This window comes from Oryctolagus cuniculus, chromosome 8, assembly GCF_964237555.1.
Source record: "Oryctolagus cuniculus chromosome 8, mOryCun1.1, whole genome shotgun sequence".
Lineage (NCBI taxonomy): Eukaryota > Metazoa > Chordata > Mammalia > Lagomorpha > Leporidae > Oryctolagus > Oryctolagus cuniculus.
The window spans coordinates 92,170,349-92,193,826 of NC_091439.1; the positions used below are offsets into that span (position 1 = coordinate 92,170,349).

Sequence of the window (23,478 nt, forward strand, 5' to 3'; positions counted from 1 at the left end):
CTTATCTCCAGAATATCTTAGGATATTTAAATGGTCATGTTGTGAACAATGTGCAGCATGAAATAGTGCTTAACTAGGCATCAGTGTTGTAAATCCATCCCTGGATGGCTTTAATCTCTTAAAATGTCCAATACTCAATACTTTTTTTTAACAGAATCTGCCTCTGGATATTGCTTACAAAACTGTTTAAAGAAAGTATTTACATGTTCTCATAAATAAGCAGACTAGGAAAAAGTAAACATTTGGAGGTACTTTATTTCAATGACATAGGGAAATCTCACAAAAAGTCATCATTTTCTTAATTCATAAAAGTATTATCAGTTATAATTAAGTGAAAAAGTTCACACCAAGCAATGAAGATAAATTTTGTCTTCTCTTCTCCTGTAACATGAACAAAAATACTTAAGTGTTAATTAAATGAGTAGGTGCAGAAGGTAACCATTTTATTTCAAATAGGGAAGTATTACATACAGCAGATCTGATAGCATTCTATAAGTTCTTTGAAATGCCTTAAAAATTTTTGTATTAATTGAGTCACTAATTTAACACCATGGGCATAATTTCATTCCAGTGTTTTTAAAATCTCTTATGGAATTGCATTGATTTTTATAAAAATAAATGATACTTCTTAGAATCTATCTCACTATAGGTTAATATTTGGGGAGAATCAACGTTAAATTCTGTATTATCTGAATTTTTGTTACCTGAAGCAATTTAAACTTCTAAAGCAGCACGAGTTTTTGAAATCAGCTTTGGACCCTGAAAATTAACAACAAATAAAAAATAATCAAATAAAGGAATGCCAGTCATACCGTTAACTCTCCACAAACCAGGATGAATTCACAGATTTGTAGATTAACCAACTTAAAAAAATAAAGAAATACACCTTTGATGCCAATAAGCTGGGACAGTGGAAGTCAGAGAGGAACACTAATCCCCTCATAGCAATAGTGGGATTTTTTTTCTGTACCAGCCTCCAAATCCTTCCCTGCCTCACCCCACATTATCCCCTCCTTGATAAATCACCAGACATCAGAAACTAAAAGATGTGCAGAAAAAGCACTACTACCATTTGTTAATGTTCTCTACATCCAAATGTCTTCATGAATCAGAGGACAGTTTCTTGAACCAGAAACTGTCTAAATCACCATCAGTTATTTATATACTTACTTTGTAGCTTTTTCTACTAAGAAATAAATCAAAATGACTAATTCTTTTAATATATTTAAAAATTATAATTTTCCTAATATTTAGGAGAAAATTTGATTTTTTTAACTTCCTGGAACCCCTCAATCCATTTCTAAATGAAATTTAAGCCTCTCTGACATTATAGATCAAAGAGTATTCATTGCTCACAACAAAAACCTGCACACCAAGTGTCCTGAGAGTGGAAGTGAGTTGCACACACCTCCTGGGCAAAGCAGGCCTCCCGCTCCTGGCCGTGGCAGCACTTCTCCAGCATGCCCGAGAAATCCGCAATGACAGCCTCAAGCTGCTCCTGCGTTATTTGCGGCTTTTGCTTCACGAGGTTAATGAGAAACCTATGATTTAAAGTAAAACACAGCACCAGAGAAGGTGGTTTTGCAATGGTGTTTTTCTAGAACATTCTCAGCAGAGAATGCATAGAGCCCTAGCCACCCTCACCGTAAACCCTCACTCCATCAACCGACCCCTGGGCTTACTGCACACACACTTTATCTAGTGCATTCACCAGAAAAACAGGCTGGAAACACACCATGCACTCCACTGGTCTCTACTTATGCAAATCAAGAGGAAACCCCATGATGCTTCTGCCATACTCGTACATAGTGAAATATGGTCTTTTACTTAGTTGACTAGCATGTCCTTTCTTGCTCTTTCTTCTAAAGAGTTTTTATCTAAACTTAAAGACTCAGACTTCCAAACTCTGTCATCCACAATTGTCACCCCTTCCCTGAGCCCTGGCAGCACTGCCTGCCCTACTCAGCAGTGCTTTCATGTTAGAGTTAAAGTTGACAGAGGCAATAGGGCAAACTTGCCAGAGAAGGCAGAATTCTCACTGTACCTTGAAACTGCCCTCCGACAGTGATGGAGGAAAAGGAAAGAACAGATTTTCCATGGAAAGGGGGCCATTTACAAAGCAAGGCAGCATCAAATGCACCATGCTCAGAGAATGTAAGTTCCATTGAATTGCATTACCGTCACCATTACAGAACTCTCTCAAAATGAATTGAGATGTGCATATCATTTCTTAACACCCACACTGCATGGCTGAATGAAATATTATGGTTATTCTCTTCAAAGTGTAAATAGTGCCAAAATTGATTAACTGGTTTGTGTTCTGTATTTGGAAGGAAAATACCCGTACTTACTGCAAATACACTCCCTAATGCTCCCAGACCCCCAAAAAAGTGGGGTTTTTTTCTCAGCCAGGAAAGTCATCACAATAGTTACAAGGAAAAGTTACTTTCACTAACAAGAAATTGTCTATGCTAGTGAATGTTTCCAGACCTCCTTCCCAAATAAGACTGTGAGTGCTTTGAGGGGATAATAATGTTCTACAGGGGAGCCCAAGATTATTCAGGGCTGAGGCAGAAGTATATTTTACTCTTTAATGTACATCTTCCCCACAATAGCCAACAACAATCTCTTACTCTTGCTTCATTGTTTGCAGCGCTATTCCCTGAGCTTGGCATAGATCCGCGTGGAAGATGAACTTGTCAGCAGAGAATGGTGGAGGGACGTATGTTTCATCCAGCACCAGTTTGTTGAAGCACAGTGCCCTGTTGGCATATGAGGACGTGCAGCACTGGCCAACCCCAGGATTCACAGGCGTAGCCTCATGTCTGATACATAACTGGCCCAGAACAAGGTCAGCCTGGGGAAGAGAATAAGAAGACAGCAAGGAAATTGGCATTAGTAACAAAGTCTTTCAGGTTCCAGAAAACTGTTGCAAAATTTTTCAATGTCCAGCAATTTATAATTACTCTTACAGAAAAATTAGCTCTCTATGAAGGATCATGGTTGCCATATCATAGATTCCAGTGTTTACTCATTTGTTTAGGCTAAAGCTCAGCATTTAGTGACAGGTTTTACAAAGGTGATGTTGAGGACAGTCCCTTCAGCTAGTAGTGTGAGCTCTTTGTAATGTGCTTCCAGTTACATAACTACTTCCAAAAGGCAAAACAACTCTGCTCTGACCTACAAAAACTCATATGTGTCTAGCATTGTCCAAGTAAGTGCAGTTGAGCTTTACCTTTCAGGTTGATTCACTTTCTAAAGAATAACATACCTCCCCCTCACAACACACACACAAATACACATACAGCTGATATAGGATCCTAAATGGAAAGATATCAAGTCAATAGGTATGTGCCTGTCAGGCTCTTCTAGCTTAGAGTTCTCCATTGCACAATCCAGAGCTATCTCTTAAGTGCCTAATAATAGCTTGCAATGAGGGCTGACATGTTTTGTGTGCATGTGTGGGCCAGGCTTACCCCTCATGAGTTACATGGATCCATCCTCATGGCACACATCCAACCTTACAACTTTTATTCTCAAGTGTCAAATTAAAATCTCAAGCTCAGTGATCTAAGTAAGTGTCCCAATGTGACATAGCTAACAAATCAGGAAAGTAGATGGGTGGTCTCTACAGCCTGCTTTTCTTAGCCATTTCACCTTCCTGGCACCTTACATCCCTCCCGAGGGAAGAATCCAGTAAATGACTGCATTGATGCATAATCACAGGAGACTCTCCTTTCACGCTTACTGGTGAAAATTCTCAAGCCATGAAGACCAACTAACAAATGACTCCCCGCCTCAATAGAGGAAAAGAGAAAAAGCAAATAAATAATTTTGTTTGCAATTGTGACTTTAAGGGGAAAAATTCAAGAAAAAACTTCAACCTGCAATCAAATATGTAACAGGAGTGGCATTAGGAACTAAACACTATTGGTATCAGTAATTAGAGAGTCATTTTCTATGCAAAACGTGGGACTCAGCCAGTTGTGTGCCTTATATCTTGTCAATGGGAACAAATTGTCCCTACTATCATCATCTTAATAAAAATTATACTACAAAAAGCAAAAAAAAGTCTGATTAGAAAAAAAAAGTCTACTTTTAATCTCTCAAAGGTGAAGCTGTTTCTTTTTTTTTATTTTTCATTAAAGCAAGCACTCTGAACACGGGAGATCTTGAGTGAAATCACGTGTTGGTCATTCTCTCTTTCCTATGAGTGTAGCTTCTTCAGATTCTGCTGAAATAACCAGCTGATTCTCGGACTGGAAGCCTAGCCCCATGCCAATCATTCCAAGATGAATTCACAGCTCCCTTCTAACTGGAAGGAATCCAAGAAGCTCAGGAAAGCCATCGCCACTCTGATTTTACCATCACCCCTTCATGGAAATTTTGAGGCTTTTTAAAGTCAAACAGTACAGAAGTGGGATGGCACCAAACCACCACTCACCGCCGTCTCAGCACAGGCCAATCGCTTGTCCTCACTGAGGTGGCAGCACATGGCTGCTTTGGCCGCCATTTTCCTGGTCAAGGCTATCAGCTCGGGTGAAGTAAGCTGCGGAGCTTTCTTTGTGTAGGAAACGAGGAACCTGAAACAAGCATTTTTTCACCAAGTCATCCATGAGTTTCTGGGTTCCTTGCACCTTCTCAAAGACCCTCTTCTGATGTATTTGGACCAACTTTTCAGATGCATTAACAGTCACTCTCTGTTCTGTCCCAACATTGCACAATGGGAAAACAAACTGGGCAAAACGTTGACTCCTGTTCCCGACCTCAGAGCTTCCCTGCTTTACCTGTGAGTCTTTAGTGTTTTAACAATGACATACTGGGACAGAATCTTTATGCGAAACTTGGCACAGCGTAGGGGACTTAATGGAACGACTACATTTCAGCCATCCCTGGCAAAATTGCTCCCTACAAGAGGGAAATACTGTAGTCTACCTTCTCTTGGGGGAGACTGAGTAATCAGATTACACTGACTTCCAATTAGAAACAGAGATTGAAATTAGAGTAGCCATGGGTCACTAGTCTAAACTTACTTCCCCCTTCCCACTAATAATCTTAAATCACTAAAAATATACGCAAACATACACATTTTGAAAGTTATACTCTCCCAACTTCTGATAGAGGTCACAGCTTCGTTTTACCACTGCTTGGCTCTCCTGAATGTATTTCTGTAATTCTTCTTCCTGAAAATATAAGCATTATTATGTACATTTGTTTCTATACCTAGACATAGAATGTTCATTTAAAAATTGACCAGTATTTTCTTCTATCAAGAAGCCAATCCTAGAGAAACCAATCTTCAGATATTAAAGATGGTAAAGTATGAATGAAACAAATTGAGTTTGGAAAGATGGATTTTAAAAGTTTGTGAATCACAAAATGATTTGATGGCAGAACACAATGTTTGAATAAAAGGTTACAGTTCTGTCTGTACAAATCTCTTACTTTTCTGGAACTGTCCAAAAATGAATGTTATCTCTGTTCTGTACATCAAAGAATTTTTTGTTTAACATACATTTCTAAAATAAGACTACTTGTTAATAAGTACTCAATAGCTAGGTAATTAATTAATAGATATGAATAGCTAACTACTATTTAATAACTGGAAGTTTTCAAGCAAACAATATTTTTAATGGATGATTTTAACCAATCTTCAGAGTCTGCCTAAAATTCTGGAGCAACTTACCCCTTTATCCTGACATTCAAGAGGATTTCCAGTCTGGAAACATTTCTCCAATAATTCTTGGTAACCTTTAGTAATTCGTAGAATTACTGTGACAGGAAGTTCAGGATGTCTTCTTGAATACTCATAAACAAAACTGAAATATGTGAAGGAATTATCATGTTAGGAACCTGAGACAAAAATTAAGTCATTACTTCTCTAACATTCCTATAAAATACAATATATATGGGTGGTAAAAGTATTAATACAAATTATAATCCTCAAATTGTCCTGTAAAATGGTATTTTCTTCTTTTTACCTTACTTTGCCTTTTCAACTGTGGACTTCGCATTCATTCCTTCAAAAAATATGTTTTAGTGCCTACTCTATGCCAGCCTTACTTTATGCCGTGAAGAGTCAATGATGCGCCAAGATAGAACACCTTTCCTCGGGAATGCAAACATTGTAGGGAGGCAGACACAGCACGTATAAAATAGGTCATCTATTTCAGGGAGTAATAAATCAATGAAAGGCAAGAAAGAATGATGGAAGAGAGGGAAAAGGGTGACACCTGAAAGGGTGGGGCCACCAGTTAAGAAAAGTCTCTCTGGACAGCTGATACCACAAACAAACTCTGAATCAAGGAAAACATACAAGTCTCTGTCTCAGAAAAGATCTTTCTCAGCTAAGAAAAAGTCTACTGTGAGATCCTTTGCAATTGAAGAACTGCCTGCATTAAACAATTAGCTTGAGAGGTGCATGGATATATACCTAAAGATAATTCTTGAATTTACTAATTGTATTCCCAGGTTATAGAAACCAGTTGTTTATAGTTCTGCCACCATTAAATTGATAATGTGTCTCTGAAACCTGAACTTTGTTCTGGTTTGTATAATTTCATTTAGCAGTGTAAACAATGTCTGAATGTCTAATTTTAATGCAACAATAGAGTAATATCCTCAAAGAATATTAAAAAGAAAATTGGACCATTATTTTCATTATTGCATTAGAATCAGACTCATAAATTTAGAAAGACCCTTGGAAATTATTAAGTATAATGTCATAAGAGCTGCACAAACTCCTCCGTTAATAGTGTCCATGGATACGTATGTGCAATAAAGAAAAATATATTAACTTGACTAATTGCTTCCCTTAAAGGCAAATAGAAACTACCAATTACATTACAACATGCTACAAGTAAATGTCTTTAAGTATACTTTGATATTCTTTGAAAAAAAAGTATGTATTCAATAAATAGTGAAACTGTTCTAATAAAAGACCTCCTGTCTAACATTATATATTGAGCTATAATTTTGGAAAATAATTTTAACATGGGATAGCAAAAGAACACTTTCTTAATCATGAGCCCTTCTTTTTACAAAAATATCCACGTCCTATCTGTAAGTCTAGTGGTGGCCTCTGGATGATGACAGTGCTCACAGGATGACAGTGCTTCTGATTCCAGAGGAATTGATATAGAATGAAACACAGCTTCATACACAAGCCAGCTCACAATAGCGTTGGTGAATACCTCACCATGATAAGACAGAACCCATTTTCCATTCCTGAGTCATCAGCTTAAATCTATTTCGGCTCAGAACATTCTAGCCAAACATTCTCACATAAACATACTGAGCTCAAAATCCAGTTCAACCACATGAAGCTGTCAGCCACGTGACAGTCTTTCCTTGTGTGAACATACCGTTACAGAACATTACCTTGCCAAAAAGATGTTTTTTTGCTGTGAAGAAAATTGGTTGAAATCTCTATCTCCTAAAAACCTGTGTAGATGTGGAGATAGACCTTCAGGCTTGTCGTCGTTTTCTGCATGAATTATACAGTGACCAAGTTCAAGGATGGGCAATTTGCAGCATTCTGCTATTGTGCTTGGTAAAATGTGTTGTTGAGAACATATGTAGGACATAATTCTTTCCTGTAACGGGATAAAGGAAGCATACATTTCAAAGGGTTTTTTCCCTTTCATGTAGAACTTTAGGTCCAGTTCTAGGGAAAAAAAAAAAAAAGGCAGGGAGAAGGGAGTGGAAGGAGTCATAGAGGGAGGAAAAGTGAAGGAAAGAGAGAGAGAAAGGGAAAGAGAAAGGAAAGAAGAAAGGAAGGAAGAAGACGTTTTACCTTGGTCTTTCATTTTAGTCCCCCCCCCCCCATCTTGCTTTTGCTCACTTCAATTTCCTAATTGGTTAAATTTTTCCATAGCTATCAACTAAACTCTACTAATTTATTTTAATAGGAACCTTTTAAAAAAAAAAAAAAAGCACATGCACTCTTCAACTGCATGCACGTTGCTGTCTATCTTCCTATTAGTGTTCAAATATGCTACTAGAGATTTGCCGTGGTTGCCATGACACGGAGAGAGCAAATTTGCAGCTCCACGTTTATCAGAACAAACTGCAGCTGCAGCTTGAGGTGTAGCAGTTTGAGGTGTAGCAGGTTAAATTTCCACCTGCGATGCAAGGAGCTGACTTCAGACCCTGTTGCTCCACTTCCAGTCCAGCTCTTTGTTAATGCATCTTGGAAAGCAGTGGAAGATGGCTCAAGTACTTAGGCACCTGCACCCACGTGGGAGGCTGAAAAGACAGAAGGTCCAGACTCCTGGCTTGCATGGCCCAGCACCCACCATTGCGGCCATTTGGGGAGTGAACCAACTAATGGAAGGTCTCTGTCTCTGTCTATCCTCCTCTCCCTATAACTCTGCCTTTTAAATAAATAAAAATACATTGAGATTTAATGCTATAACTAGTACTCAAACAGTATTTTTCACTTTATATTTCTTTGTGGGAGCAAACTGTTGAAATCTTTACTTAATGTATGCTAAACTGATCTTCTGTATATAAAGAGAATCGAAAATGAATCATGATGTGAATGGAAGGGGAGAGGGAGTGGGAAAGGGGAGGGTTGCGGGTGGGAGGGATGTTATGGGGGGGAAGCCATTGTAATCCATAAGCTGTACTTTGGAAATTTATATTCATTAAATAAAAGTTAAAGAATAAATAAATAAATAAATAAATAAAAATAAATCTAAAAAAAAAGGCAAACTGCAGTGTCCAATGATGACCTCCAGAGGGCAGTGTATAGATAATGAATTAGCAGTGCTGGTGAGAGCCAGCAACAAGTAGAGGTTGCAGACGCAAGTCATGAGATTGAAAATGTGTACATTCTGAGCAGAGAAACCAGAACCCATTATTCAGCTATTAAAACCTAACCACATATCACAGAGAAGTCAACTTTTCCACTTTAAAGGAAGAAGTGGTTATAGCTCCGTATTGTTGTTTTAAAACTCGTTCTAAAAATAACTATGAAAATCAGTAAAATTCCCAATTAAAGACTGAGGAAACTGCCCTAAGAAAAAAAAGCAAAGCAAGTCTTGCTGACATCCCTAATATGCAGGCAAACTCTTTTAGAATGGAAAATTAGTGAAGCTGTAAGGCCAGTCAGTCGGGCAGTCTGTTTGTGGTGCATCTTCCCCACTCCCCCACTCTGGGCTTCCTGCTTGCTCAGGGATTGTCTCTCTTAGGCCTTCCCTACAGCCCCTAATTCTTGCTGACTTACAAGGTGATCTCAGCCAAGTTGCGCAAGACTGGACTGAATTGAGAAAAGAACACTTTATCTTCATTTTCCACCTTTTGGTTTTCAAGCCATTTGAGGATCAGAGCAGTCTCCTTGGAAAGGAAGGTGTGCCACAGGGCACCAGAGAAGGAGTATTTGGAGGCAGTCAGGCATCTTGTGAAATACCTAGGAAGTATAGGACTAGTCCCAAGTTAACAATGCCATACACCTTACATGGCTACTGACGTGGCACACTCCAGGAATCCATGACTGGGGTGGGGGGTGTTCTATTTTCCCAATTTTCCCAGAGCTCGTTATTGACACTTCTCTTTGGCATGGCTGCTTTTTACCTTGTAGGACAGTTTCTTTTGTTATTTTGTTGAACTTGTTCATTCCGCAAACTATAACAGAGTGCCTTCCATGAGCTAGGCATTGTCCCATAGAGATAGCCATCAACAAAGCATAGTCCCTAAGCCTAAGGAGATTACTGTTGTACCTCTCCTCTCAGACCATAAATTCCTTGAGGTCAGCTATGCATCCACAACAAGTGTTCCTCACTGTGGCTAGCAGACAGGAATTACTCAATATATATTCATCAACTTAAAGGATGGAAAGACCAAATACATTTAAAAGAGTCTGAGGGCAACAGCTGTACTGCAGCGGGTTGAAGCACCACTTGAGTCACCCACAACCCATATCAAAGTGCCTGGGATGGAGACCACCTGCACTTCTGGTCCAGCTTCCTACAAGTGTACCTAGGAGGCAGTGGATGATAGCTCAGTTACATGGGTTCTTACAACCCACGTGGCAGACCCAGAATGGGAGTTTTAGGCCCATGGATTCAGCATGGACCAGCCCTGGCTAGTGCAAGTATTTAGGAAATACACCAGCTGATGGAAGATTTCTGTCCCTCAGTCTTTCCCTCCCTCTTTGTTGCTCTATCTTTCAAGCAAATAAAAATAACTTTTTTTAAAAGCAGAGTCTGACCCCCCAAACTCTATGTGGAAACTTCCTGAAATGTTACTGTCTTCTTTAGAAGTGAGAATTGAAGATCTGGTATTCTGGCCCAGAGAGTTTAATTGCTACCGGCATCTCATATGGGTACAAATTCAGGTCCTGCCTGCTCTGCTTTCAATCCAGCTCCTTTCTAACGTGCCTGGGAAGGCAGAAGAGGATGGCCCAAGTGCTTGGATCTCTGCTATCCCTTTACAAGACCCTAATGAGGCTCTTGGCTCCTGGCTTCATGCTGGCCTAGCCATGACCATTGTGGCCATTTGCAGGGTGAACCAGTGGCTGAAAGATATCTCTGTCTCTCTCTGTCTCTGTCTCTCTCCCTCTCTCTCTCTCTAACTTTGCCTTTCAAATAAATAAATAATCTTTTTCCAAAAAAAGTTTGCAATTCCACTTGGTTGCCTAATTACCAGACCCTGTGACAGCTCAGAGAGCCTTCTCTTTTGTAGAATGAGACACACAGAAAGAGCAAGCAGAAGGAAGCATGACTCCTTACCCCGTCCTGCAGGCACTCCAGCACGTTGCCCTGACAGCACTCCTTGTGCGTGTGGGCCACATCCAGGACCAGTTTCTGAATTTCAGTGAAATTCGCCTTGGGAAGCTTCTGACTCATTTTAACAACAGTTCTGGGGTATAGAAAGGAAATAGAAATCAATGGTGATTATCAAACAAAATGGCATTTGTAGAGGATGTGAACTTAGAGCTCCGAGGAGAACTGAAATGTCCTTGATCATAAAGACAAGACAAAGTGTTTTTAAGTCTTGTCAATCCCTGCCTAGTCTTTCACAGCCTTAGCTCTGTAAACTGTGACTCTGTCTCCCAAATGATTTGCAACTCATTTAATTCTCCTAAAACCTGCCTGGGATGAGATGGATTCTATCCTTTTGCTGCTCACACCTGATGCAGTGCATTTGAGATAACTAGAGTGAGTGGATGCAAATATTTAAAAGGATAAACAATTCCATGGGAATAGCAATCATTGTTCTCTTGAAAGAAAAAATGTTTCTGAGACTCCAAGGAAGGGGTGCATATGTGCACATCAATGAAGTGGAAGAAGAAAGAAGAGTAGACTGAGCATTCCAGACATGCCATCATGCAGAGACATACAAGGTGGCCAAAAGGGGAAGAAGAAAAAAAATATGAATTCTGTGTATCTTATTTATTAAATGTTAAGTACTTTCTGTGTGAAGAGACTACTCTCTATAATAAATGTATTGTTGCTGTTATTGATAAAGATGGATTTTCTTTATAGATTCCAGCATTTTAATCACTTATGGATACCATATGATAAGCTCACTACAGTAATATCTTAATTTTAAAAGTAGTTCATGAATTAATCTTTAAATTTCTAATAGAGTTGGAGAGTGGTTAAAGGACAAATCTGACCTTTTCCAAGAAGAAATTTAAATCCATCTTTGGAACTAACCCCATGACTAAAAACTTTAATGTGGCCTGCACTGTGTACATTCTTTTTAATATATAACTTAACAAATAGGAGAACAAACAAGTAAATAAACTCTGAATGCATATACTTTCTGCACTTCAATTTTTATCAGCTCAGTTGTTTTCCTATACCAGGAATGTTTCATCATAAAAGAGTTGAAGAGAACTTTAAAATAGTTATATACTTTCAGATGGTCTTTGTTCCTAACACTAGATTTCAATATTATTAACTCAAAGGAATATTTTCATAGTAACCAACAATTGACATATGGGCCTCACAGCAGATCCAGAAGCACAACTAACACAAAGAATGTCTGGTAAGCCAGAAATTTTCAATGATATTCAATGAAGATCGATCTTTGTAGAGCAGATAAAGACATATGGGCTAATGCTGAGGTATAATTTGACTGCAAGCCAGAATTTGAAGAGTGTCTGGCAAAATAAACAAACAGTATAAGCCTTAACACACTCTCCAAGTATTAGCTCAGCTAGGCTTGAGTAAGATTTATACTGCAGACAAATCTGTTAGCCTCCCTCCAGGCTGAAAAGGGCTTGATTCTATACATATCAGCACCCATAGAAGAAACTTTCATTCTGAGTAACAGCAACAATGAGACAAAAGGACCCAAATTCAAAATGGCAGCACTGTAGATCTCACTTCTTTCCCAAACAGAAAGCTCAAACTTACATAGCTTGGAAGGTGAGGGGTGAAAAATTTCTCATTACTGAACAAACATGTTGATTTAGCAAGCTGACTTCTCTTAATTCTTTTGTAATTGGTGCTGCCTAGATGGAGAGGAAACAAGATGTCAGGAAGTATGTATTTTCTTTTACAAGCTTTAATCATTATAAAAACAACAGATACAGCTGAAATATGAGATTCCATAAACAACCTTCAACTAAAAACTGTAAATATCACACATGCTTTCAGAACATAATTCATTCATTCATTCTTTCTTTTAGATGAGTTTCTTTGTATCTATGGCCAGATAGACTTATTGAAGATATATTGGAATAAGAATATTATAACTTTCATATTGTGGATCATGAATAAACAAGTACTTTTAAACAGCTTTAAAACTGATTGAATCCTGATAAGTTTTTTGTTTTTTTAAGTTTTACTTATATTTATTTGAAAAGCAGAGTCTGGGGTCGGCACTGTGGTGCAGCGGGTTAATGCCCTTGGCCTGAAGTGTCGGCATCCCATATGGGCACTGGTTCGAGTCCCGTCTGCTCCACTTCCAATCCAGCTCTCTGCTATGGCCTGAGAAAGCAGTAGAGGATGGCCCAAGTTCTTGGGCCCCTGTACCCACGTGAGAGACCCAGAGGAAGCTCCTGGCTCCTGGCTTCAGATCGGCACAGCTCCAGCTGTTGTGGCCATTTGAGGAGTGAACCAGTTAATAGAAGATCTCTCCCTCTCCCTCACCCTCGCCCTCACCCTCGCCCTCGCCCTCGCCCTCGCCCTCGCCCTCGCCCTCGCCCTCGCCCTCTCCCCCTTCCCCTCCCCCTCCCCCTCCCCCTCCCCCTCCCTCTCCCTCTCCTCTCTCTGTGTAACTCTGACTTTCAAATAAATAAACACATCTTAAAAAAAAAAAAAAAAAAAAAAAAAAAAAAAAAAAAACCAGAGTCATGGTAAGGGAGCAATTGAGAGAGAAAGAGAAAGAGAGGGATTCTATCCATTGGTTCTCTCTCCAAATGTCCACAACAGTCAGACTGAGCAAGCCTAAGCCAAGAGCTGGAAACTCTATCCAGGTCTTGTAGGTGGATGGCAGGGATCCAAGTACTTGAACCATCCCCTGCTGACTCCCAGGGCATGCATAGGAGGAAGTTAGAAGTAGAAGCGGAGCTGGGACTCAAGTCCAGGCACATAGATTTGACATGCAGACGTCCCGAAGAGCATCTTAATTGCTCCACCAAACACCTGCCTCCTCACCTGTCCTCCACTCCCACTAATTTCTTAAATGTCTGCTCAGTTACAAAACAGTAAGATAACATCACCACCTGAAAAGTTAGAATTCTTAGAAAATTTATGTCATAAGACTTCTGGTGGCAAGTAATTAATTGTTCCAGCATTATTCCCATTCTCTGAAACTGAGAGCTATCTCTTCTACAAACCTAGCATTGTTTGTTTAATGACAATGAATACATACCTCCTCAAATTTGTTCTAACAATTATGTAATGAATTAAGCCTTCATTCACCTTTTCATCTCTCTTCTCTTCCTTTCTCCTCAATTTTCCTTCTCACTCCTTTCATTTACATTATCATCTTACCTTGTCTTTCCTTCCTTATCTCACCCAACTCACTTCCTTAGTAACAAAAAAAAATCATTGACTGAATTAATGAATGAAAAAACACAAAATCTCATTTATTTTGTGCAAATTATTCTAGACTGCAGAAAAATCATCTACCCTGAAATTGACACTGCCCACTAAAGCATATTTCTGTGTTTAATTTTGTTCACTTTCACAAGTCACATGGTCAGACCACAGGCTGGATTCAGATATCCACACAAATATGGTACCTTTGTTTGAAAGCATTCCACAGCATTTTCAGCTTTACAGCAAGGTGGGATTATTTTGTCATAGCGAGTGGCCAGAGAGAGAATTGTCGGTGCATACAGGAAAGGGTGCCTTCTTGATATCTCATAGATGTATCTGTGAATTGAAATAGAGCAAGAACATTGAGCAACATCCAAAAGTAGTACTACTGATGCTTGGAACAGCACTCTGGTATTTGAAAATTCAGGTGACAGCAGAAACAAAATGCATTTGGCTTTTTCTTTACTGTTTTCCTAAGGAGAAAGCAGTCTTATTTTTTTTTTCAACATGCTTTCAAAAGTTTTCTTCACTGAAGTTCTTGGGAAAAAAATATGGCAGATAAAATCAGATTCTAGCAAGAGAATAAAATAGCAGAAATGCTGACTATAATTTTTATTAAAGTCTTCACTTCAAGAAGCCTACCCTGGGGAAGACAATTACCCAGGTGGTTAAGATGCCCCCATCCCACTTCAGAGTATCTGGGTTCAATACTAGCTGTGGACTTTAGCTTCTTGACTATTCGGAGATGCTAGGAGGCAGCAGTGATGGTGTGGGAGACCTGGACGGAGATCCCGACTCCCAGATTCCCCTCCACCTTCCTCTCCCCAGTTATTGTGGGCTTGTGGAGCATGACCTAGAGGATGGGAGCTCACATCGCGCTTGCTTATGCTCGCTCGCTCTCTCTCTCTCTCTCTTAAATAGATAAATACAATTTTTAAAACCCAAGTCTACTAAGACATGTTTCAGAGACCAGAAAAGCCAGACCTCTGCTAAGAAAAGTAGAAAGGTAGACACTTGGCTCCCAGGTGGTGCAGAATGAGCTATCCACCTTGACAATCTCTGTAGCAGCCAAATTCTGAGGGCAGAGCTTCCATTTCTGAAGTGAGCAGTGACATGGAAGACGGAAAGCAAGAAGAATTCGAGGAGACTTCTTTGACAGAGAACCTGGGTTCAGGTGTCCTATCAGTGTCACACCTCCTAAGCCTCAATTTCCTCTTCAACAGAATGGGAAGAGAAGAATGAAGAGGCAGTGGGAAGAGGACTTCAAAGTTGTTTGTGAGCATTAATCCAATCCTGGTGCCAAACACACATGTCCTGCAATATCTTAACTGCTCAGTCTTAGCCATGTTTATGTCTGGATTGCCAATCCTTTTAATTTTTTAGTTTATTTAATAGACAGAGAGAGAGAGAAAGAAAAAGAGAGAGAGCCTATCCACATTTCCATCACCAATTGCCCACAGTGACTAGGGCTGGGCCTGGGAAAAGCCAGGAGCAAAGAACATAATCAAGTCTCCCGCATCAGTGGCAGAAATCCAGTCCCCTGAGTCAGCACAGCTGCTTCCCAGGGTCTGCTCAGCAGGGAGCTGGAGGCAGGGGTCAAGCTGAGTATCAAACCCAGGTCTTCCCAAGAGGAACACAGGTAGCATGACAGCTAGGCCTGATGCCCATCCCTCCAACCGTTCTCCTTTGCAGGAAATTTGGCAAATCCAAGAAAATAAGTCAATATTTGACTTCAGAATTAGTTCTTTTGTGTGCTGCTAATAACTACTTAAGTTTGGTGAAATTGAGAGATTAGAAAAAAGAAAACAGGTGCATCTCAAGAAACTGAGGAACAGCTGGCGGTTGGCTAGGTGGTCTGTATGAAACCTGGAATGCTGTAGAAATAAAAGTTATACTGAGAGTGCTTCCTCTAATTTCCTTGTTGGTGACCCCAGCAGACACAATATCAAAAATTACTTCTGCTTCTCCATACTTTGGAGTAGATCTGTAAATTCAACAGAAATGCTGAGTTCTGCTTGGTCAGATCCTGACCTGTTCATGAACGCCTCCCTGTTTTCCTCATACGCTTTACATCCCGAGACAGGCTCCGGAACTTGAAAGGGTGGAATGGAAGCGTGCGCGGCCTTCTTGTGAGCGAGGAAGCAGCGGTGTCTGTCGTCTCCGCCCTGGCGGCAGCACTCGGCGAGGCCGCACTTCTCAGAAATCTCCGTCTCGTGGCAGATTTCTTCCAGAAAGGCAGGGAGCTAGAGGAATGATTTAGTTTTCTGATGAAAGATGGCTAACTGTACTTAAAGATTCTAGAAAACACACAATGTGTTTCTAATATCCAACATCAGAACTATAGACTATGAAAATGCCCCACATAGATTCTAACACATTTACTTTCAGGCTGATGAGCCAGCTTGCACTGCTGCCTTAGGGAAAAGAGAATTTCAGTTCCCAGCCCTAAGCCCTTCACAGGAACATCAGACAAAACTGTTTTATTTTTAAGTAAAAAAGACCATATGATATTTTATCCCTTCTCCCTCTCCTCCACTTTGAATTATTTTATTTTTCTCTTTTTTGTTATAAATCATTTGGCCCCAGGAAATAAGTTTTCTTTTTTTTTTTCTTTTTTGACAGGCAGAGTTAGATAGAGAGAGACAGAGAAAAAGGTCTTCCTTTTCCATTGGTTCACCCTCCAATGGCCGCTATGGCCAGTGCACTGCACCGATCCGAAGCCAGGAGCCAGGTGCTTCCTCCTGGTCTCCCATGCGGGTGCAGGGCCCAAGCACTTGGGCCATCCTCCACTGCCTTCCTGGGCCACAGCAGAGAGCTGGACTGGAAGAGGAGCAACCGGGACTAGAACCCGGTGTGCCGGCGCCGCAGGTGGAGGATTAGCCTAGTGAGCCACGGCGCCGGCCAAGTTTTCCTTTTTTTCAATGAACCACATTTAAGATATAGATACTCATTTAATTTGATATTCTTATGACAAGACAGAAATCTAAAATTGGATATTATTTTCAGTTAAATATAAAAATGATTTTTAAATGGAAGAGAAAACAGATGCAAGTCATTAGTCAGATGGCGACTTAGCTAAAATGTTTTCAGATGTACATGCATCCTTGTTAGGTGCCTTAATTCTGCCAAAATCAGGTGATGAGACCAACTTTCTGAATAAAGCCTTCGAGGAACACATGTATTCCGTTGATCTCAGGAAACTTTTCATTTGGTTTTTTGTAACTGCTAATATTTAAAGAATCTTAGCAATGCTAAATAAGGCTCCTAGTTCTCAATTCACACTTCCAAAAAGCCTTTAAGTTTACAATGATAAATCGCCAATCTGTATCACCACCAGGAACATGAATTGAACATAAAGTTGCAACGGGAATGTCTTTTGCATAAGTTGCTTTAGGATGTGTGTTCTGCAGAATGTCTACATGTTCTTGACCAGATTATCAGGACAAGCCAAAAGTAACAGATTCAACACAGGGATTTTTATTGCATCACCAGTTTCAGAGTTGGGAAGCACTTTATTTTAAGGGGCAGCTACTTTACAGTATTCTATTCACATTCCCTTTTGGCTGCTTCATCGACCCCACTGCAACAGAGGAAATTCGGGCACCTTGTTCCCTAACTGGCTTTCTCTAATCACTATAAAGTTGGGTTTTTTTATATTGAGATGCAATCAGCAATATTATTATTTATTGAGCTTTTACATTGAGACATTCTAATACTAAAATAAGAATTGCTCATCCAAAATTCTAATTGAACTAAGTATTATGTATTGTTGTTATTAATTGTTTGCTAAATCTGACAATACCAACCTGGTGCTACCTACCTCACAGTCACAGTAACATTGGGTTCAATATAATGTGCTACTAAAGATGTTAGGTCTGAAGCCAGGTGGCTCAACTGAAATCTTTTTTCTACCATTTGATGGTTCCTTTAAAAAAGTTACTCAACATCTCTGGCCTCAGCTTTCTCAACTAGAAGATTAACCTCTACTGCCTAGGATTATTGGGAGGATTTAATAAATTAATATTTATAAGCAAAACCAATATTCTCCTGGTAAGCTTCAGCCAGGGCCTCTTGTCTCACTGGACAACCATTTTGACCCATCTGTGCCCTCCTGTGTGCCATAAAAGATTTTAATTATCAATGTGTATGTGTGTAACGTTCCCTAAAACAATGTTGGTCACATTGTGTTTTTAATGAAAATTAACTACTACTACTAGTATAATTTCAGTTTCCATGACAACTCTGAGACAGAAGCTATTACTATCCCTTGTGTTATAAACAAGAAAAGAAGCTCAAAGGAGTTAAGTAATACGCCCATGGTCACATTGGTCATCCTATTTCAGAACTTAGTTCTTAGTCATCATACTTCTTATGTCTCTTTACAATGCCCGTCACTGCTTCCTCACCTTCTACTGCAATTCGGAATTAATCTAATCCTTTTTTGATCCAACTCTTCAAACATAAAGTACATTTTTCATGCCTTCCCTGCATCCTGTCCTCTACATATTAAATTTTGCTCAGATACACAATGCCTGTTCATTATGATTCACTCACCTGATTTTCTAAACACCCTGAAGACTGGTCTCTGACAGTGGGTTTCTCAATTATGGTCAACACATCTCTCACCATTTTGCTTATTTCCTCATAAGTGGCTTCTTGCGCAAACTGGGTCACAAATATGGTGGCTCTGAAAAAAAAAAAAAAAAAAAGCACTTAATACTTAAGGACCAGATATTTGCTGTCTATATTCCTCAAGTGTATTTGGTTTTTTGTTTGTTTGTTTGTTTTCTGTATGTTGTAAGCTGTTAGAGGGCAACCTTCATGAAAATGTGTGTGAAATTACTAGTATTTGAGTCATCTGGAAAGAAATTTCAGTCTTTTCCTCATCTTCATCCTTCATAAATATACATATAGCTATTATAAGTCAAAATTAAATGGATTTCTCAGAAGAGCGGTTTCTCCTTTTTACAGTTACCCATTCATTTCAATGCATCTGCAATGGGGGCATCCATAGCCTTCACAGTTTCGTTGAAATTTAAGTATAGCATTGGTCATTAGACCTCTGCCTTTGTCTATGCCCAGCATGAGCAAGGCCTAACCCAAGACTACCATGCTATACTTAAGAAACTGACTCCAAGCAGAGCTTGTGTAGGCTTCTGTGTGCTAGCAGCAGCAGCAGCAGCAGCACTCTGCTTGAAATTGCTTCCTAGACATTGTAAACATGTGGAAAGACACTTAGAGAAAGACAGACTCTCCACAAATAACAGCAAACAGAATAGTTTTCCTCCTATGATTGTGACAAAGATTTAAATATTATGTTGAATTAAGTAGTCTACAGAATAGAGAACCGTATAATATCAAATTGGTATTGTTGAGAAAAATCCCTGAATTCATATATGGTTGTCATTGATTAGACCCTAACACTTATATTCCAAAACCTAATTTGGTTTGTACCAAGGAATTTCAAGGGCTCTAGATGTTAATTTCTAAAGTGCTGAGCAACTTTTCAGGATGTTTTACACAATTTGATATTCAGTGTAAAGAACTTTCCTTGAAATTTTCCAATTTGCATTTATACTTTTAAAAATGTATAAGGTTATCTAATTTCATTGAGCTCTCTACTAATATTTTCATTGCTTTGTTTCTTTAAAGTGCATTTATATAAAACTTACAGGTCAACTAAATTCATTCCTGCAGAACATTTTGAAGAATCCAGTATGGAATCTGAAAAGAAAAGCGAACTTCATGAGAAAAACAGTGTTTTCAGCTGCATCCAGGAAACATTGCCACATGGAAATATTTGTATTTAAGTTAAAGCAATAGCATTTTAGAATGAAGAAGACAGGAAACTAGGAAACCTAAAAGATGAAGCTAACATGAATAATTTATAGTAGGCCTGGAACTAAAGTCCAGATTTCATCTCCAAGTGTTTGCTTTCCCCTGAACTATGATACTGTAATTGCCTTAAAAATTAAATGGTTAAAATATGTTTCCATCATCCTTTTGGACATAATTGCATCATAGTTAGCCATTTGTACCTCAGTCCCAGTACTTCTTCAGAAAAATAATGATATGTTTCCCTTAATTAAGAACAAAATATTAGTTATTTTACCATTATAAAGATGCTTTATTTGTAAAGAAGCCAGGATTACATGACCTGGTATATACACACAAATACACACACCCACATTTTTCCCACTGAATAAATAACATACAAAAAATCAACATAGAACATATGAACCACTCATTGATCGTGTTAAGCACTGTTATGATTTTTGTAAACCTCTGATAAGGTTACAGGTTAGTCTTTGGTTTATATATCTGCACTTGTTAAACATATTTTCCTGTGTGGAACAAGAAATATAGTGAAAAGAAAATGAATTCAGTATAAATGAATAAATGCAAATCTAAGAATCGTGATGCATAGAAAAGAAAAATATAAAATACCTCACCTATTCCATATGCATTGCTGTGCAGTGTTTTGGATTCTGTAAAATTTAGTAGTAATAAAAAAATTGATACTACCCACTTCATTTCTTCCAGTTATTTCGTTCTTGGTAGTGCTGGGAGAAGAATATCGAAGACCATGGTTGAAAGCCTTTTATACTCTTTTCAGGTGATGCCTGTTAACTAGTAACCTTCTGCTGATACATCCGTTACTTTATTTCCTTAGGTTGAAAATGGGATGATGTGTAAATAATTAACACCACAGGGGTTATCTGTATTTTATGTTCAAGGACACAGACCTATTTGGGGTGGAAAAAAAAAAAAAAAAAAAACAAAAAAAGAGACCTTGAAAATTCACTCCTTTTTGGAATATAGCAAATAATCTTCTCAAGTTGCGTAGTGTTCAGAGATGCTTTTCCCTAAGTTGCAAAATAATTAATTCCTTTCAAATTAAAAAGTTAATGAGACTATAAATAGAAACTAAATGCATGCATTATTTTAAAATGTTTATTTATTGCCTATTATATGCCAGCCACAGAACATGTTCCTTGATCAATTCAGACTATTAAAGAATATATTGCTTGATCATTATGTTGCTATTGCGTAGCTCAGAAATACTTTTCACCTGGTTTGTATGTCAATTGGGTGCATTTTTAAATATTTAGTGCCTTGTATATGGTTTAACACAGAAAATTCTAGCACAATCCCAGGTGAAGTAAGTTCTGTAATAATGTCATTGGTGCAAATTAGTTTTGCATGTGTGTCACCATGGTATGGGTCAGCTGCATATTATTTAGCAACCCAAGATGATGTTTTCTTCTTGCTATTTTATTTGCATTTATTTTATGCTGGTTTTCTTTCTTGCTCCATAAGTTTTTGCTCCCTCAGTTTCTTCTGGGATATCTTTAACCTCTGTGCCAGCTCCTTTTCTGGTTCAGGAATGGTTTGTCCCTTTTCAGTCAGGATCATCTTCATGTGGCAAGCAGAGATTGTGGATGGGTTAATCTGAACCTGAGCTCTGAAGGGATGGCTCTGTTCACTGGATATCTCCCATGACTGGAGAATCTACATTCAAACCTTTAGATTCAACATCACTCTGCATTTTTAAGCATGTGCAACACAAATCTAGCACTCTTTTTTGGACCCAAACCTATGTCCAGCCTCACTGTTTGACCTGGGCACATCTACCAACTCCACCCCTTGCAATGACAAAGTGGCACACAACGTGTCTTTAATGTGACATGTTTCAAATACCTGGTGTCTTTTCAGATATGTATACCCTTGATGGCCTGGGAATTTTCTCAGACGTTCCTAAAGTGAACCTCTTGATTTGCATGATTTTGTGGGATTGTCTGAGTGAAGTGATTAGCAGACCATTTCCACAGATCACTGGAGGCACCTTACAGGGCAAAGAGGACATGATGACATTAGTGCTAGGTAATGAGCATTTACAAGAGTCTAAGAGTGGGGACCAGCATTGTGGTGTAGTAGGAAAAGCCACCGCCCATGACACTGGCGTCCCATCTGGGCATCAGTTGGTGCCCCCAGTGCTTCACTTCTGATCCAGCTCCCTGATAATGGCCTGGGCAAAGCTGCAGAAGATGGCCCAAGTGCTTGGGCCCCTGTTACCCAGGTGGGAGACCTGGAAGAAGCTCCTGGCTCCAGGCTTTGGCTTGTCTCAGCCCTGGCCATTGCAGCCATATGGAGAGTGAACCAGTGGATGAAGGCGCGCTCTCTCTCTCTCTCTCTCTCTCTCTCTCTCTCTCTGTGTGTGTGTGTGTGTGTGTTTCTTCCTCTCGCTCCATAACTCTGAGTCCAAATGAATACACAAATCTTAAAAAAAAAAGTCTAAGATTGGTTCACTTCATAACTTCCATGAGGGTCTCAATCTGGCTACACATTGGAGTAGGGGTGAGGGCCAGTGAGGAGAAGGTACTTTTTAAAATTCCCAGTACCAAGACAATTACCCAGACCAATTAAATCAGAATCTGTGAAGATGGAATCCAAGCATCAGCTTCTTCTAAAGCTTCACAGGTGATTCATTATTGTGAAGTAAGATTGTAAAACCAAATGATCGACACTAGGAACAAATAAATATGGTGCATTCATAAAGTAGAGCAATATGCAGCCAGTGAAATAATCTTGTGAAACAATAGCTCTTGATATGGAAATATGCTTATAATATATCCCTCAATTGAAAACAGGAAAAAAAGTTATGTTCAAAATAATCCCCTTTTTCTGCCTTCCCTATTCTTTCCTTCCTCCTCAAAATAAAGTACGGAATAAAAGACAGGAATAATGGACCACAGAGTTATGACATTGGGTTTCTCTAGATGTTAAAATGCCATCTCTCACTCGCTCTCTCTCTCTCTCTCTCTCTTCCTTCCCTCCCAAAGCTTGTTCAATGAAAAGATTACACATAATTTCTAAAATAAAATGTAAAAAAATGTAAAAATAAATGCAGCATATTTTTTATAAAAATGGATCATACAGCATGTATCATAGCGGAAGCAAGGTCATCAGTGCTGGTCAGCTAGAATCTCCATTAATTTATTAGGTCATGTTTATCTTCTACTATGTGTGGCCATGCTGAGATCTTCTTTTAAGGACAGGCTAATTAGAGCAGGCCCTGCTCATGAACTCTCCAGTGAGAGGCACTGTTCACCTGGTCTACACTTGGCTTCCTGGAGAGTGTGTAATAGGCACAGCTCTCCCACTAGATTTGCTGAATGAATGATGAATGCATTTGTTCAAAGACAAGAGCTGAAGATGGAGGAAAAGGTTACATTTGACAAATCCCATGTTCTACAAACTCTGAGGAGGTCTTTGACACTTTACAAACTGTGTTTCAGGTTTTATGCTAATATATGTATAATCTGCATAACTGGGTAATCCAATTTTATAATCGTATTAAAAGATTAGAGGGAATGTACATAAAAATTCCTGGCAAATAGGCCTTTCTAAAGTATGATTATCCCAATATTATAAATAGACACAAAACTACAAAGGTACACATCAATCTAGAGGTGTA

The 23,478-nt window shown here is 39.0% G+C and overlaps 1 protein-coding gene across 1 annotated transcript; it reads right to left on the reverse strand.

Annotated features, from left to right (window-relative positions):
• Window positions 1-237: 237 nt before the first annotated feature.
• AFP (alpha fetoprotein) lies at window positions 238-20,604 on the reverse strand. Its single transcript, XM_002717026.5, has 15 exons — window positions 20,453-20,604; window positions 19,673-19,724; window positions 18,555-18,687; window positions 16,032-16,243; window positions 14,204-14,336; window positions 12,369-12,466; window positions 10,734-10,863; window positions 7,381-7,595; window positions 5,687-5,819; window positions 5,086-5,183; window positions 4,445-4,583; window positions 2,634-2,857; window positions 1,409-1,541; window positions 705-759; window positions 238-381 (listed from the first exon to the last, which is right to left on the reverse strand). The coding sequence occupies exons 1-14, from the start codon at window positions 20,532-20,534 to the stop codon at window positions 715-717; spliced, it is 1,827 nt and encodes a 608-aa protein (XP_002717072.1). The 5' UTR covers window positions 20,535-20,604; the 3' UTR covers window positions 238-381; window positions 705-714.
• Window positions 20,605-23,478: the final 2,874 nt, after the last annotated feature.

What these genes read in the sequence shown, in the direction of transcription:
- AFP (XM_002717026.5), bottom strand. Translation starts at nt 20,534, where the DNA reads ATGAAGTGGGTAGTATCAATTTTTTTATTACTACTAAATTTTACAGAA. An exon ending in CAGCAATGCATATGGAATAG is followed by an intron (nt 19,725 to 20,452) that starts GTGAGGTATTTT and finishes TTTTCTTTTCAG; the next exon opens with ATTCCATACTGGATTCTTCA. An exon ending in TGGCCTGTGCTGAGACGGCG is followed by an intron (nt 2,858 to 4,444) that starts GTGAGTGGTGGT and finishes TCTCTTCCCCAG; the next exon opens with GCTGACCTTGTTCTGGGCCA.